Source organism: Ylistrum balloti, unplaced genomic scaffold (assembly GCF_031769215.1).
Source record: "Ylistrum balloti isolate Yb309-2 unplaced genomic scaffold, AGI_CSIRO_Ybal_v1 Utg369758, whole genome shotgun sequence".
NCBI lineage: Eukaryota > Metazoa > Mollusca > Bivalvia > Pectinida > Pectinidae > Ylistrum > Ylistrum balloti.
Window position 1 is genome coordinate 1,491,939 of NW_026781958.1, and position 18,216 is coordinate 1,510,154.

General features: G+C 33.1%; 1 protein-coding gene across 1 annotated transcript; it reads left to right on the top strand.

Moving 5' to 3' along the window:
• Positions 1-8,537: 8,537 nt before the first annotated feature.
• Positions 8,538-13,886, top strand: LOC132543532 (uncharacterized). The gene is made up of 6 exons (XM_060207047.1): positions 8,538-9,203; positions 9,777-9,824; positions 10,098-10,145; positions 11,505-11,600; positions 12,210-12,341; positions 12,723-13,886. Exons 1-6 carry the CDS (start codon positions 9,081-9,083, stop codon positions 12,921-12,923), a joined length of 648 nt encoding a protein of 215 aa, XP_060063030.1. The 5' UTR covers positions 8,538-9,080; the 3' UTR covers positions 12,924-13,886.
• Positions 13,887-18,216: the final 4,330 nt, after the last annotated feature.

The following is an 18,216-nucleotide window of genomic DNA, read 5'->3' on the forward strand; positions in this document are numbered from 1 at the left end:
GTCTAATAGATGGTGTCTAGTAAAGTTTGTGTCAGATTAGACATGTGACATTATGAAATAGAGTTTGTCCAACAGGGTGTCAGATTAGACAGGGAAATAGATTGTGTCCCACAGCATGTCATTCTGTCGGATTAGATAGATAATTTTAGAAAGGATGCAGATTACACAGGTTTATCTGACCAGCCACTTGGCCTCCAGTTACAGGGGTGTAAACACAAAAAATCACTATAGTTTTAGTAATTACAAAGTTGACCTATTAAAGAATATAGAGAAAGCATGCTTTGTTTAGCTGTTTAGTCTGTATTATTTGAACCGTCATACAAGGTGTTTCAGTGGGATTAAATTTTGCTTGGTAATATACATATTTTCGTGTTCATCTATAAATGTCATCAAATACATGCACTGCTTCATGTGGCAACAAATAATGCACTCTAATTTCAGCCTAAAAATCACTTTAAAGTGTAGGCTGTTTTTTTTTCAGTTTAGCACAAAAATGTCTTAAACAGAAATTTTCATAATTCATTTGAAAATTCAACAGATTTGAAAACGGCAGGGAATGGATGGGAGGTTGACAAATTTGTTAAATTAATATTTAGTTTTGTTGTCTATATATGAGAACAAAATTTTCAAATTGACCATTTGTCATGGTGACTGGTCACTATACTGATTAGTGGTCATGGTGATCAGTCGTCATGGTAATTAATCACCATCGTGAGAAGTCGTCTGAATGGCGATAAGTCCTCAACTGTCTTCGGATACAGAAGATAACTATAGAATACGTCATAAATCCAGTTATATTTTCACTAAAAGTAAAGCTTTAAAGTGTGAAAAATCCTGATAAATGTAGATTGGAAAGGAAAAGCCATATCCATGTTGAATATTTTTGATAGACAAAAAACGTTTGATGAGAAGATAGACAAGCCTGCAATAACATAAATGTTGTTTTTATCGCCAAAAGGTGTTTGTACTGCCATGTAGTTAGAGTTTTTGTAATTAAAAGATTTTAGATTTTTGTTTTATGTTCCTCTGCTGTCCAGTGGATATTGATGTTTACAAGGAAGAGGAGATGTTTAAATGTTTAAATCATTGTTGCAGATTTTTTGTTTTAAAATTTGGTTGTACATTTTATTTGAATGGTGTTTTTTAAACACATGTTGATCGAATCAGTATCCCACTATCTGTGTTATAAATGTCATTATTTTAACACTTACAAATTAAAATTTAATCTACTTGTATTCCAGTGTTGAAGAAGTCCCGATGCACAATATATTTCTTTTACATCCAAAAAAGAATTCTTAGACTTGGTAAGATTTTTTGTACTGTACCATTTACTAGCCTAGGGTAAAGGGACCATTTGACTTAAGAATATGTGGTATGTATAATGAAGGATGGAAAACATTCCAGGGAGAAGAGATATATCCTATATTTACTGACTCTTTTCTATTATGAATATGTGACTATATTTCTTTACATTAATGAAACTCATTGTATAAATGTTGATTTTTTAAAGTGATAACTTTTATTTAAAGATTTTAAACATTAAATTGTGTACATTTATACAGTTTGTGATTGTCGGAGTTTTTGTGATTCACCAGAATGGTTAGTGATATTTATAAACTGTCTACTGATTTCTATAATATACAATATATAAGGTATTATATATAGTTATATATTCAATTATATCAGAAAGACTTTGTTAAAACTACAGTTCAGCTATTCTGTTACAATTCCATAGTTACATTTGCTGCTTTTGGAAATATGCGTTCAGTGTTTAAACTGGTAGCTTACATAAATGTACCATTATAATAGTAACGGCTGATTCAAGTTTTCAGAAATTATAAGTCTCAAGAAAGTCTCATTCTCTTTGATGATTCTTCCTTTTTTTTAAATATCTGTCCAATTTATAATTTTATACTTTTTTACTTTTGTGTGTTTTTCATCATGTTTGTTTACATGTCAGTTTTTAATCAGTTAATGTCAGAGAATTTTCTTTGTAAAAACGTCGTCATTTTTACTGTGATTTTGATATCTGTAATAACATGCACATTGTAATTGTTGGTTGCCTTGTCAATCAGTCTGTCCCATTAATATGTGGCTAGTCTTTGCCGATAATGTTTACTTTTTTCTCTGAAAAGATATGCTTAGCAGCTTCCCATTGTGCCTTTTCAAACACAAATCACCAAAATTTGTGAGTAAAGAACAGTTTTAATCAAAGTCCTTTCAGTGCCTTTTTCACTATTTTGAACACTGTTTTTTTAACACTACATCTGCTGTGAAATTTTAGGGGTTTTTCTGTAAGAACTTATCACCTTCAAAGTAACACTGTATTGATATTTGTCTTGATTTTTCAATTTTTTTAATGAAATGCTTCGTCATTTCCTTAAAAATATTGCATGATTGTGCCATTATAATGAGAAAAACAAATACATTTCAAATTTTAATTTTCAATTTATTTCTGTTACAATTATTATCAGTTTTCCTTCTTGACAATCTTTTCTTCCATATGAATTGGAATTCATCAAAAATATTGAAAAAAAACTTTGTCAGTAATTAATGAAATTTACAAACTAAAGGGTTGAAAATGATATAATGTATTAATAGAAATTATTCAGAATGGATGAGGTTATGCCTGGTATTTGTATACCATAAATCATTGAGAGTCATTGTGAGTTTAAACCCTTCGATATGAATTTGATTTTACATGGTAAATATTTTATCATGGGGAGATAACTAGAGACAAACTTTACAGGGTTATAGAATACTATCAAGGGGAGATAACTAGAGACGGATTTTACAGGGTTAGAATGTTATTAAGGGGAGACGATAATTTTATTATCTCATGTTTTTAATAGTTAGTTCATGTATATTGCTCAACTGTGTGTATTGAAATAACAGTAGATGTAAAACTGCTGAGGACCAACTTGGTTATGTTAATTTTTACAAATATGTTATGGCCATGTATAAAATATCTAATTGTTGACTAATTTGTATATATTGTGTGTATTTTTTAGTAACACCTTTTTACAGGAACATTTTGTTGAGTTCATAAAACATTTTTTTTAACTTTCTTAATTTGATCTACCAGACTATTCCATCTTCTGAGAATCAATACACCGTATTCTGGAATACCGGAGACCAATGTCCCGCTTTTAAAGATACAGGAGTAACAAAATAATAAAGATTTTAAAATCTTAATTACAATGATTTATGTATGGAAAGGGTTGGTTGTGTATCTAATTACATTTCTTGTAAAAATTTAATTCAATGAAAATATTTTGGAATCCTTAAAAATTATGAAATACAAATACTGTTATTTAACCGCACAAATGTTTTCAAGGATATTAAAAATGTTGAAAGCCTTGTATTTTTACCAGGACAGTTTCTGCAAAATTAATTCAAAGGCTCAAATATTTAGTGGAGATTTCTTTTGCTTAAACAGTCTTAACAAGGTTAAACAGAAACACCTTACCTATCTCCTGTCTTAGATCATATTCTCCGATCTGTTCACCTGTTAGTCCCTACTGTATGCATGTTCCACACTCACCTTGTTAATTTTATCACATATTGTTTTTGGACATGATGTTCAGTCCTACAAAGTCCACTTTCACAAATAAAATTTCATTTACTCAAAATTGCTTCTCATGCTGCTAATACTAGCATATGTCCCAAGTTAATACAAAAATGTATTTTTCTCATTTTTCAACAGTTTTTCTGTTTTATATTTCAATTAGTTTATGAGATATGATTTCAAAAATATCTTAACAAAAGGTCAAATTTATTAAGATTAAAATTTAATTTCTTTTCACATTAAAATTCGTAACTCTAATTGTAAACATCTAATATAAAATTGTTTGAATTTATTTTTAAGTAACTAGATGTAGATACTTCATGATATATTATTGAAAAAATATAGAATGTTATTTTAGCGAAAAAATGTACTTCATAGAAACTCAGTTATTTGTAATGCCATATGGTCTGTTCTTACACACAACAAAAAAGTCCTCATCTGTAATGCTACAGGTTGTCTGTACGGTGCATACTAACATTGTCTACAAGTATATACATATCAGATACTGTTGATGTTCTGGTCCAGAATTATAGACAACCTTCCTGACAAAAATTTGAAATTTACACTTTAAATGGTCTTCTAAAAAAATTAAAACATAAAAAATATCAAAGGGGATTACATGTACTAAGAAATATTGGACATTGATTCATACAAATTATTTCAATTTATTTTAAAAAATATGACAAATCAACATTTTCTGATTTGTGTTTTCCATATTTGTTGAACACATTGCAGTATTGGTTTTAGATCAGGTATTGTATAAATGAGCTGAAAAAATCCCACACTTTAATATATATTGAAGTTTGATTTCAAATTATTGTTCCTGTCTCGAGATTTTCCATGATAATGGACCACATTTATATATCACTGTTATTATACATTGTCAGTATTGTATTATATATAAAACAAGTGTATTATTATATAGCACTCAGTGTTTTATTTTCTGGTAAGTCTTGTTGTCTGACAGGTTGGAGATTTTGGAGAACACCGCACATATATATATATGTGTATGTATATACAATTTAAAAAAATCATGTCAACCAATAGACCAAATAAACAAAAGTTTGAGAATTTCAATGATCGTAACAAAACATCTTTTCACAGAATGCTTGTTGATGGCACATTGTCTCCAGGTAATGTTGAAGCTTGTTGATGGCACATTGTCTCCAGGTAATTTTGAAGCTTGTTGATGGCACATTGTCTCCAGGTAATTTTGAAGCTTGTTGATGGCACATTGTCTCCAGGTAATTTTGAAGCTTGTTGATGGCACATTGTCTCCAGGAATTTTTGAAGCTTGTTGATGGCACATTGTCTCCAGGTAATGTTGAAGCTTGTTGATGGCACATTGTCTCCAGGAATTTTTGAAGCTTGTTGATGGCACATTGTCTCCAGGTAATGTTGAAGCTTGTTGATGGCACATTGTCTCCAGGTAATTTTGAAGCTTGTTGATGGCACATTGTCTCCAGGTAATTTTGAAGCTTGTTGATGGCACATTGTCTCCAGGAATTTTTGAAGCTTGTTGATGGCACATTGTCTGCAGGTAATTTTGAAGCTTGTTGATGGCACATTGTCTGCAGGTAATTTTGAAGCTTGTTGATGGCACATTGTCTCCAGGTAATTTTGAAGCTTGTTGATGGCACATTGTCTGCAGGTAATTTTGAAGTAACTTTTGCTTAGGTAACTATGTGAATTGAAGCTAAAAGTGTTCAAATTGCACTTCATTTATGGTGCGACATATTTCCGTTCGTTCATTCTTGAACAATTCTTTTCATTGGTATTTCTTATGGATCTTTCATGCCAGTTAAATTCTAGAAAAAAATCCAACTCACCAAGCAATTAATATATGTTGGGTACCAAGCCAGATCTGGATCTCATAATAAATGTTGCAAATTTGGCAAAAAAAAAAAAACACTTGAAAAGTAATTCCAAAAATGTTCTCAAAATATATTCTAGTGAAAAACATTGCTGCCCAACTTTGTACCTCTACAAGGCGATGATGTTCATTTAAATTGTTGAGATGTGTGTACAAGAAACAAGCTTTTGTAAAGCACGGTTGTAGTTCTCATGTCTTTTTTGTGTCTTTGACATGTTAGCATCCTTATTTGATGTTCACAGTCAGGATTATGGATCACCATGTGTTTACCATCTATCCTAGCCATTATCAATATCAGCCTGGACTGGCTTGTCTACTGTGCTGCCAATAGAGTTCCCTCCAACACTTTGCCTTATGTAAGATGTTTCATTGATGGCAATCCTGAAGACCCAGATAACCTTGGTTTTTACTGCTCTGTTCCATAGCGTATTTCTGCTGCCGTGCACAAGAGAAAAGTTCATTGGCAAGGTCAAGCTCAAGGTCCCATTTGAAATTCTGTTAAACCTCTATCTTTCAGTTCTATTTAAACATAAGTAGGAAGCAAAGTATTCCTTTTTGAGTTCCATGCGGAGTCTTTTTAAAGGCTATGTGAAATGTCAACTGTAAATAAGCCCATCCATTTTTAGTTCAATTAGTAGTGTTTTTAAACGCTAAGGTGAAATGTCCAAGTCAGGTCATCCTTTTTTGAGTTCTGTCACGCAATCTTTTAACAGGAGTCATTTTAAAGACTATGGTAAAATGTTGACTATAAAGGTGAAATGTTGACAATAATCTTTTTTGAGCTCACCTTGACAGAAGGGCTGAAGGAATTTCAAAAATCTTCTTCTCAACATCCAGATATGGTCAAATTAAATGCTCTTCCTGGACGAAAAATTGTTAATTTCATGGCCTCAGGATCTTGCATTTCCCCATGGGAAGGGAGTAAAGTTTACTATAGTTGATATGAGTAAAATAGATTTTTGAGGATAGTTTGTTTAATTTCCATTGGAAATATTTCAAACTTGGTTACAATTATGAGCAAGTGATGATGACTAGATGGTATGCATATATTGATCCCGACTGACCCCAGAGGCTGCTGGGTGGGGCCAAAAGGGGTCAAATTTACTTTTTATTTCAAAAATCTTCTTCTCATCATGCAGGTATGGTAGAATCAAATGCTCTTCATGGATGGAAGCATCTTAAGGGGCTTTAATTACCAAAAAAGGTCTTACATTACTTCCAGGGGAGCAGTATTTTTTTTAGACTTCATTGTAATTTTAATAGAAAAAATGCATTTTTGAGCATAACATTGTTTATTTCCCACAGAAAATAACTTTGTAAGAATCATTAGTATAGGGTAACACATTTGATGGTATGCATGTATTTACACTGGCTTACTATCATCAATTTCACAATTTCTGTTTTATGGCACCTAAAAGCTACTTACCCTTTAACCTTTATATTCAATATTACTTATCTCACGTGACCGTCAAGGCGGCTAGGCCTCTAGATAATTTTCTTCGATCATTTTGGATTTCCCGACGAGGCTTCAAAATTTAGGTCCCTAGCCTCACTGAAGAGTCCTAGGAGGACAAAACAGCTGTATGATGTAGCATCATTGACGAGTCCTAGAAGAACGAAACAGCTGTATGATGTAGCATCATTGACGAGTCCTAGAAGGACAAAACTGCTGTATGATGTAGCATCACTGACAAGTCCTAGAAGGACGAAATAGCTGTATGATGTAGCATCACTGACAAGTCCTAGAAGGACGAAATAGCTGTATGATGTAGCATCATTGACGATTCATAGAAGGACGAAATAGTTGTATGATGTAGCATCACTGACAAGTCCTAGAAGGACGAAATAGCTGTATGATGTAGCATCATTGACGAGTCCTTTAAGGATGAAATAGCTGTATGATGTAGCATCACTGACAAGCCCTAGAAGGACGAAATAGCTGTATGATGTAGCATCACTGGCAAGTCCTAGAAGGACGAAATAGCTGTATGATGTAGCATCACTTGCAAGTCCTAGAAGGACGAAATAGCTGTATGATGCAGTTTAGTTCGTTGTTTGACAATTATGTATCTAACTTAAATGTATTAAAATGTGATATTCATTGTTTGTCTTTCGTACAATCCTTAAAATAGGTATGTAACAAACACTATAATACCAAATACATATGTTAATCTCTGTTAAATAATAAAATAACTTCATGTACCTATGGTAATGATGATAAACTCACTCACAAGTTTAACAGCAGTAATTTTCGGTCCGATATTCAACAAGAAATAAATTATCTAAATTATTATCTAACTATATTTACACCTTCCGCGTAGGTTAGGAAAATATCTGTTTGTATGATTGTTTAATTTCCGTGTTTCCTGTTTACCAATTGTCAACCCCGTTGGAATTCTATCTTCTTCCTTGTTCTTAATGTCGCGGCCAATTGAAATGAATACTGCACAATTTTTCTAATGTTTATATATTTTCATTGTTGACAATATTATTGTTAGCGAAGCTAAGTAGTGGTTGTTTATATTGACATATTCAATAGCTTATACGTATCTTATCAGTTTGAAAACTGGCGTGGGACAGAATTTAACCAGCGGATCTCACCGGGAACAATATACATCTGACACACGTATTCGAGCTATTTATAAAAAGGGGGAATCCCCTGCGAGAATAATAATGTTTATATATAGACTTACCGTCATAACTCATGATCAATATTTCAACGCTGTAAGTTCCATGTCATCAGGTCTAGAGATCTGTATATATAATACCTTTCCGAAACATCACAGTACATTTTAAAACAGACCCATAAGGGAAACAGATATTCAGAAAGGAACAAAACGGCTGTACCTCGACAACATGAACACTGAGCAAGTATACTTTACCCTTAAAACTAACCACTATTGTTTGTGGAACATAATAATGAAACGAACCACCGACATGTTTAATTTAGAACTTTTATTGTGTTTATATTACTATTGTTTCATTGTTATATTATTTTATTATAATTATATCATACTGCCTCCTTGTACATGTAATGTGTGTTTGGAAAGGTCTTCATGTAAGTTGTAAAACTTGTGCCCAATACTATTGTTACTTATGTGCAATAAAATATGTTTAAATCAAATTAAATAAAAAAGATGTATTACTGATTTTTAAAATAGATATAAATATATTTTTAATAAAACAGAGAGATGTACATTGACATTGTGTTAAAGAAAACGTTTAGTGTCTGGGACAGTATCAAACAGTGTTCAACAACATAGTACATTTTAATTAATATACTAAGTGTTTGAATACTTCGGACAGTATCAAACAGTGTTCAACAACATAGAACATTGTAATTAATATACAAAGTGTTTGAAGACTTAGGACAGTATTAAACAGTGTGCCACAATATAGAACATTGTAATTAATATACTAAGTGCTTGAATACCTAGGACAGTATTTAATAGTGTGCAACAATATAGTACATTGAATGAAAATATGTTAAAGCAGCGTATTACATATTGAAAAAAAGTAGATTAATCTCAAGTGGCTGCTATTTTTGGTCGGCAATTTCCATTTAAATATTCTGTCTTTGAGAGTAATCGATATCAAATGATACAAACTGTAACTTATTTCACAATTGTTATTCCATGAATGAAAATGTACAGTGTAAATATTCAACTGTCTATCTTTTGCAGTGATTATAACTACCTATTCAAATACCTGTTGATAGGAGATTCTGGAGTAGGGAAATCTTCACTACTTCTCCGGTTCGCGGTAAGTTATTGATAGGAGATTCTGGAGTAGTGAAATCTTCACTACTTCTCGCGGTAAGTTATTGATAGGAGTTTCTGGAGTATGGAAATCCTCAGTACTTCTCGCGTTAAGTTATTGATAGGAGATTCCGGAGCAGGGAAATCTTCACTACTTCTCCGGTTCGCGGTAAGTTATTGATAGGAGATTCTGGAGTAGTGAAATCTTCACTACTTCTCCGGTTCGCGGTAAGTTATTGATAGGAGATTCTGGAGTAGGGAAATCTTCACTACTTCTCCGGTTCGCGGTAAGTTAACTTCAGGCTTCAATCCTTTTGTTCCATGAAGTTCTACAGGAAGTAAGACTGTTCAAAGCACCATTTTTGTCCCACTTAACATAATAAATTTTCATCTGATAACATATTGATGTATACACATTTGTGTGTTTCTGTTCGTTGACTGTTTAAAATGGTTGTATTTTGTAAACAAATGTATGTTTATTGTTTTCCTAGTCGTACAACCATATTTTGATTGTTTATATTTGCTTATGTAAAACATGAAACTGAAATAAGGTTCATTAACTATAATTACTTTACAGGATGACGTGTTTTCGGAAACATACATCTACACAATAGGAGTAGACTTTGTAAGTTGAATTACCTCATTTTGATTTCCACATTCAACAAATATCAGTTTGATTTGCTTATTTCTGTTTTACAATTCAATCATGTTAATTATATTATTGAAAATACCCAGATGTTTAAAAATGTTGAAAATAAACAAAAGTTATGAATATAATTTAGTGTATATATGAATTAGTCTTACATATTTAGATGCAGCGGATTGAGGTGACCATGTCATTGTATTATTTTCAGTAAATTCAATTAATATATCGATTTGGATTGATGATCTATTTCAGAAAATTCGCACAGTCAGCCTTGATAACAGCACTGTACGACTACAAATAGTGAGTATGCAATGCTTTCTAAAGATATGCAGCATATATAATATTTACTAGCATAACTGATTATCGACACTGCTCGTTAAATTATATTACAATAATCTACCCAGGTCTAGTTGGACTATTGAAGTCTAGATTTTACAAAGTTTTCTTTATATTCAAAAGATACACATCACTAAAATTCCAAGGAGCTATGGCGAAATTTAAATACTGACCACAAATATCTCAAATTTCATCAACTGTGTATCTTTTGCAGAAATGGAATTTTCTTTAGATATTGAATGTCTTCAACGAATCTAACGCATTATCTGGGTCCTTCCTATCAATTTAATTCGAATTATTAAAAGACATCTGATTACCGCAGTCGCTTAGAAATTACTGGTGATGTATATTTAAAATAACTTCATTTTGAAAGCATCGGTTTATTCTCGATCAAGGAAGGCTCCCGGTTCTTCTATACTTACACGACAATATCAGGGACTGAGTAAATTTTACTGTATTTGTATCACATAATAAGTTCCTCGACAGCTCTATATATTTAGATAAAGTTAATAAAACCAACGAACATCATTTTTTACCTTGTTTTTTTTTCTCCACTTCATATACGTAGCTTCGGCGTTAAAATCCAATGTCAGTAGAATTACGTGATGTTAATGAGTTTGTCTCGTATACTGAAAAAGAACAACACATGGAGATTTGAATAAATTTCCCTCTGTAACTATAACACAGCTATTGCGTCCTGTTTCCTTTTCCGCAGTGATTTGAACAGGCACGGTCTATCACCGACACAAATCTGGTATACATATTCTCCCTCTCTTTCCTATCGAACACTTACCTTCACCTTTTTTCTGTTTCCTTCTTTTCTGTTCCAGCCCCTTCTCCATCTTTTCACTGCTGTGCATCAAGAGTATTACAATCTACAACATGAGAAAATTAATTTAAATTAGTGTATTCTCCTAATGTATACCATTCCAAATACTCTCGTGGTTATGCTCACTATCGCTCGCTGCATCCCTGGAACATATCATGGCAGAATTGAAGGTCCTATGCGTGATATCTTGTGAACAAGACGTTTAATTCTTCGATGTACATCAAACGAATTTCGAGGTCGCATAACGGTGCATTGTAATGGCTTTGAAGTTGGGTTTCGCTCCTTTGTAATCTTCAAAAAGAGCGTTCAGTTTGTGATTGGTTAGTTTTTTTTCTCCTGGAACCCGCTCTAGAACAATCAAATTACATAGCTTGTGCCTTCAGTTTGGTCATGGTATGTTCCAGGGGTGTAAATAGCGAGTGTCGAGGATGGATTTATACCATTAAACAATTTGTATACATTTTAAAAGGAATCTTTGTCTCTGTATTCAACAGTGGGACACAGCTGGGCAAGAGCGATTCAAAACCATCACCTCATCTTTCTACCGCGGGTCACATGGTATAATGCTTGTGTATGATGTTACAGACATGGTAAGTGCAGAAAATACAACAGCGTGATTATCCTGTCAGGACGAACGTAGAGTAAGCTTCAATCCTACAGAGATTCTGATCAAACCTTCACGTTCGAAAAACGAAGTATAATATCGAGGACGAGTTTGAGTTTCAAGGTCAAGGTCAAGGCTACCGTTACTATTTTTTAGAAAAAAACTAAGCACTCTAGCGGCTTCATTCATCGAGGAATATCGATAAACTTCACATTCATATTAAATACCATAATGTTACAGAAAAATTCGAGATTCATTGACATAGGGTCAAGGCCAAAGTAACTGTTACTATTTTTGAAAAATGGCTCGTAAAACACTTCAGTGGCCTCTTTCTCGTGGGAGCTGGATCACACTTCACACACTTTTCTGTCTTCTTTATTACGATTAAATTAAGGCGAAACTAAGAAGGAACTTGTATCGTTTACGATGTCTTCATGGTTCATTGATTAAAGTGTTTTCTAATTCCGCATTTAGATATTTCAAAATCCCTGTGTAGTTCATAATGGATTAATTTGATCTCTTCAACCTGGATTTAAATATTATGAGATATGTTTTGAAAAGTTTTTAAGAACCTTGCTTTTATTTGTTTAACTAGGAGTCATTTCAGCACGTGGAATCATGGATCCAAGAGGTCGTCAAATACGGAGGTAGTGAAAACACATTGATTCTTGTAGGGAACAAATCAGACTTGACCAGTAAACGGGTGGTAACATACGACATGGGCAAGGTGAGTTGTTAAATGGACACTTTTATCAAGTCCCCACAAATCATACGTCGTACTTTATAATGGTTGACAGAGTGCTCCATTCTTTCGTGAGAAACGTGAGAAAAAAACTAAACTTCTTGATATGGAGGAGGGCTTTACTATTTTTTTTTGTAATTTTCACGTGCCTGATAAGTTTGAAAGAATGACAAATACTTGTGTATATTCTTAACCCGTTCCACCATTCGAATGAATCGAAAAAGTGTAAGAAAACAAGCGACACACATAATTTTTACAAAACTAGTGTATGCTTAATTTGTTTAATGAACGAAATGCTATTCTTATATTGATAAGGAAACATACAATGCTTAATATTACAACTAATATACTTGTTTCCTTTCTCAGAAATTTGCTGACAAACTGGGTATTTCATTCATGGAGACAAGTGCCAAAAGTGCAACAAACGTTGAATCCCTATTTATGACAATGGCGTCCGAAATCAAAACTCAAATCGTCGATGGTAGTTTAGACACCACTGGCGGTGCTACAGTTGTGGTGAGGAACAGTTCACCAGTTAACACGAAATCATCATGGCTATGTTGCTGAGGATATAAAGACATGTACTGAAGTAGACGGCATACTTGGAGGAACCATAACACTTGCTGTGTGACTTGTGTTGAAAATGCACAGAAAACGATAAAGAATGATGATAAGGTTACGGATGATATTGATAAAGCATTTTGTTTGCCTTCAACACAACGAATATCTTTATCATTACCATAACATCACTTGTTCTAAATTCAAAAAGAAAGTTATATTGGTTAAGATTGTTAGGATAAGTGATGACAATGGCTGTTATATATAACAATGCATGTTAACAAAGAATCGACATCAGTTTCAGTCCACGTTACTGATAATGACATTTAAACATGCTGCTCTGTAAAGCTACATCTATATGTTAACAATGTTCCTGTGTTATTGAATGCATATTGATAAGCGACGTAAGTTTTAAACGAGATGACAGGAAAAACATTTGAACATAATGTGCAATAGATGTATTTCATATGTGTATAAAATTTTATTCAAGGTCATACTTTGTATATAAGTATAATGTGTATTTATGGTTGTCATGGTGTATAGAGTTATGTACAGTGTATGTCACGTTTTTCAGAACCCAGAATCCATAGAAGGTCCAAACAATTACACTGCTCTGCGTAAAATTATTTGAGGTATACTGTCAAACTCCTGCTACTCAAACTTCGATAATTCGAAGTCTTGATGTAGGATTTTTTTGCCAGATATTCGAAAAATCGACTGTATAATAGTACATGTATATTGTATTTATAAAGGATGAGCAAATGCTGCCTTGATACAAATGATAAATACTCTTTAATTCTTGATGTTGGGTATGATACCTCGGAAAAGTGATTGTTGTTTATTGTAGTCTGTGATAGCTGGGGAGGCTGAGAATTCTACATTTCCAAGAATTCGCAATATCATTTATTTCCTGTGTTAAATGTTTAAATGACAGATAAAATGTTTTGTTTCATATATATATATTATACAACTGTGTGGGTATATCTTTGTTATAAAATAAAATGTTACCCAAAGCTGAAACTTTTCATTGTTAAATAACAAGAGTGCTGCAGTAGAAGTTGAAATGAAATGGATTGTTTCAAATTTCACAAAAAAAAAACAATATGTTTAAATTAAATCACTGATAACCCGTCATATGCCGTGTTGCCCTGATGACACACAAAGGATCTCATCTTTCTTTCTAAGAGGTGAGTGAGGGTACAACATTATTTTACAATTTAACTTCAGAATTATTGACCCTTTGATGAAATAAGCACACAAAAGTTAACCTGGGGCTAGGATATTTAAGTTACCTTAGGCTAGGATATTTTAGTTACCTTAGACTACGATATTTTAGTTACCTTAGGCTAGGATATTTTAGTAACCTTAGACGGGGATATTTCAGTTACCTGGGACTAGGATATTTTAGTAACCTTAGACTGGGATATTTTAGTTACCTGAGGCTACGATATTTCAGTCAACTTAGACTGGGATATTTTAGTTACCTTAGGCTACGATATTTTAGTTACTTAAGACTAGGATATTTTAGTTACCTGGGGCTAGGATATTTTAGTTACCTTAGACTGGGATATTTTAGTTACCTGAGGCTAGGATATTTTAGTTACCTGGGGCTAGGATATTTTAGTTACCTGAGGCCAGGATATTTTAGTTACCTGAGGCTAGGATATTTTAGTTACCTGAGGTCAGGATATTTTAGTTACCTTAGACTGGGATATTTTAGTTACCTAAGGCTAGGATATTTTAGTTACCTTAGGCAAGGATATTCTAGTTACCTTAGTTTAGGTAATTTTAGTTACCTTAGACTGGGATATTTTAGTTACCTTAGGCAGGGATATTTTAGTTACCTGAGGCTAGGATATTTTAGTTACCTGGGGCTAGGATATTTTAGTTACCTTAGACTAGGATATTTTAGTTACCTGAGGCCAGGATATTTTAGTTACCTGAGGCTAGGATATTTTAGTTACCTTAGACTGGGATATTTTAGTTACCTTAGACTAGGATATTTTAGTTACCTTAGACAGGGATATTTTAGTTACCTGAGGCTAGGATATTTTAGTTACCTTAGACTAAGATATTTTAGTTACCTGAGGCCAGGATATTTTAGTTACCTGAGGCTAGGATATTGTAGTTACCTGAGGCTAGGATATTGTAGTTACCTGGGGCCAGGATATTTTAGTTACCTGAGGCTAGGATATTTTAGTTACCTGAGGCTAGGATATTTTAGTTACCTTAGACTGGGATATTTTAGTTACCTGGGGCTAGGATATTTTAGTTACCTGAGGCTAGGATATTTTAGTTACCTGAGGCTACGATATTTTAGTTACCTTAGGCTAGGATATTTTAGTTACCTTAGGCTAGGATATTTTAGTTACCTTAGGCTAGGATATTTTAGTTACCTGAGGTCAGGATATTTTAGTTACCTTAGACTAAGATATTTTAGTTACCTGAGGCTAGGATATTTTAGTTACCTGAGGCCAGGATATTTTAGTTACCTTAGACTAAGATATTTTAGTTACCTGAGGCTAGGATATTTTAGTTACCTGAGGCCAGGATATTTTAGTTACCTGAGGCTAGGATATTTTAGTTACCTGAGGAGGCCAGGATATTTTAGTTACCTTAGACTACGATATTTTAGTTACCTTGGACTAGGATATTTTAGTAACCTTAGACTGGAATATTTTAGTTACCTGGGGCTACGATATTTTAGTTACCTAAGACTAGGATATTTTAGTAACCTTAGACTGGAATATTTTAGTTACCTGGGGCTACGATATTTTAGTTACCTAAGACTAGGATATTTTAGTTACCTTAGACTGGAATATTTTAGTTACCTGAGGCTAGGATATTGTAGTTACCTGAGGCTAGGATATTTTAGTTACCTGGGGCCAGGATATTTTAGTTACCTTAGACTACGATATTTTAGTTACCTGGGACTAGGATATCTTAGTAACCTTAGACTGGGATATTTTAGTTACCTGGGGCTACGATATTTTAGTTACCTAAGGCTAGGAGATTTTTGTTATCTAAGGCTAGGATATTTTAGTTACCTGGGGCTACGATATTTTAGTTACCTTAGACTAGGATATTTTAGTTACCTGGGGCCAGGATATTTTAGTTACGTGGGGCTAGGATATTGTAGTTACCTGAGGCCAGGATATTTTAGTTACCTGAGGCCAGGATATTTTAGTTACCTTAGACTAGGATATTTTAGTTACCTGAGGCCAGGATATTTTAGTTACCTGAGGCCAGGATATTTTAGTTACCTTAGACTAGGATATTTTAGTTACCTGAGGCTAGGAGATTTTAGTTACCTGAGGCTAGGATATTTTAGTTACCTGAGGCCAGGATATTTTAGTTACCTGAGGCCAGGATATTTTAGTTACCTTAGACTAGGATATTTTAGTTACCTGAGGCTAGGAGATTTTAGAAAAAGAAATAAATTGACACAGAGGAAGCAAGTTACTGTGTTTATATAACACGAGCATTAAACATAAAAAAATATTTTGTATCTAAAACTACCTTGTGAATTCGTCATTGTATCAACAGACAAACTTTTAAAAAGATTACACAACGAATCACAAGATTGCTTGTACATGTGGTGCTCCATTAGAAGATCGTGAACATTTTTTCTTGCACTGTCCTCTATATTCTAATCAAAGACTAACTTTACTCAACTCTTTGTCAGCAATAAACGATTCCATTCCACTCAATATTCAAACGATAATTTATGGTTTTCAGCCTCAAGTTATAAACATGAATATTTATATTATGGAGGCGGTTCAGAAATACATCAGAGACACCAAAAGATTTTTCTGAACTCTAAATTAGCTTAGTATTACATTAATTCTGATCATTAGAATGTTTCTTGTCCATTGAAATTCACTCAATAGTACAAATAATCTTCTATCTAAGTTATGTAATAATACAAGAAGATTATGTTCAAGCTATATTCATATGTAATGTGCATGTAATTACTGTTATATTTTTTAAGGAGAGGGCTAATATAGGCTTTGCCTGTTGCCCAATTCCTTTTGTACATACGATCCGTACAATAAAATATTCTGAAATGAAATGAAAAAAAAAAAAAAAAATCACAAGACATATAAACTCGAAAATATGTCAACCTCAGAAATCAGTCTGTATTTCCTGTTTTTCGAGGTTTTAAGGATGTGGCTTCTGAACTAGAACTGTGTTTGGTCAATGGTGGGGAATATTCGTACGTTTGGTTAAGAAAAATTAGTTATGTAAATAGACCTGCGTCCAATGGATTTTAATCGAATCAACTTGGTTGAAGATCAGATGTTGAATATTTACGCCTTTCAGAGTACAATGACCTTCCTATGACCTTGATATAATCCTTGGGTGTCTGATTGGGTCCAAACTTTCCTCAGAGACTGTGACATAACATAAAACGTAATGTACTGTGACATTCTTATAAAATCGAAAGTAAAACAGAAGACAGAAAAATCTGATTGCAAAAAAAAAAAAAAAAAGATGGATGATCTTTGTGCACTGAACAAAATAGAAAATATAAGGATCTAAGATATCATCAATATCTTGTACCCACTGATATTTCATAGAATAATCCATTTTTTCAATTTTTTTTTAGAATAATTATCTTGACCCTGGCGTTTGAATTATAAAACTTATTAAAGGTATTATCATCGTTATCCTTTGGGAAATTCATTAAGATATCTGAGCGCAAACAACACAAAAGCTCAATAAAACTTTGAAAAGTTTATGAAAGCACATACTTAATTGAAGCCGCCGCAATATGTAACAGAAAACAATATAAAACGACCGTAGTATTACGTGACGAGCGATGTCAGTTACATATTCCATGACCATAGGCAATAAAAAAGCATTGCATGTATTCCGAGTTGTTGATTTTACTATGGAAGTAAGAAAGCAAACACTGCAATTGATACCAACAGTTAAAATGCATATTGCCCTGCATTATTTGCAGTCTGCAATAATTACCAAGAGGAGATAACTAAGTCGAAAATGCGAAAGAACGAGATTTTGTACGTAAAATGATCAACATCGAAGAATACCACGGCCTCAAGAGTATAATCATCCCACACATCTAAACGCCACGGACAAAAAAATCAAAGACATCGGTATCAATATATTACAGGAAAATAGATTATTTGTCAACGATATGACGGGAAAACATGTCCATAGTTTAATTAAACTGTCTATCTTATTTAAAATCAGAATTTATCAAATTTCCATATCTGGATAGTTACATATTAAGTAGCAGTTTTACTTGTTTATAAACTTAGTGGGTTATCATAGTTGA

Bases quoted from the DNA above. Each gene is read 5' to 3' on its own strand.
- LOC132543532 (XM_060207047.1), top strand. From the start codon at position 9,081: ATGAAAATGTACAGTGTAAATATTCAACTGTCTATCTTTTGCAGTGAT. The intron at 9,825-10,097 runs GTAAGTTGAATT...GATCTATTTCAG, and splicing joins ACACAATAGGAGTAGACTTT to AAAATTCGCACAGTCAGCCT. The intron at 12,342-12,722 runs GTGAGTTGTTAA...TTCCTTTCTCAG, and splicing joins TAACATACGACATGGGCAAG to AAATTTGCTGACAAACTGGG.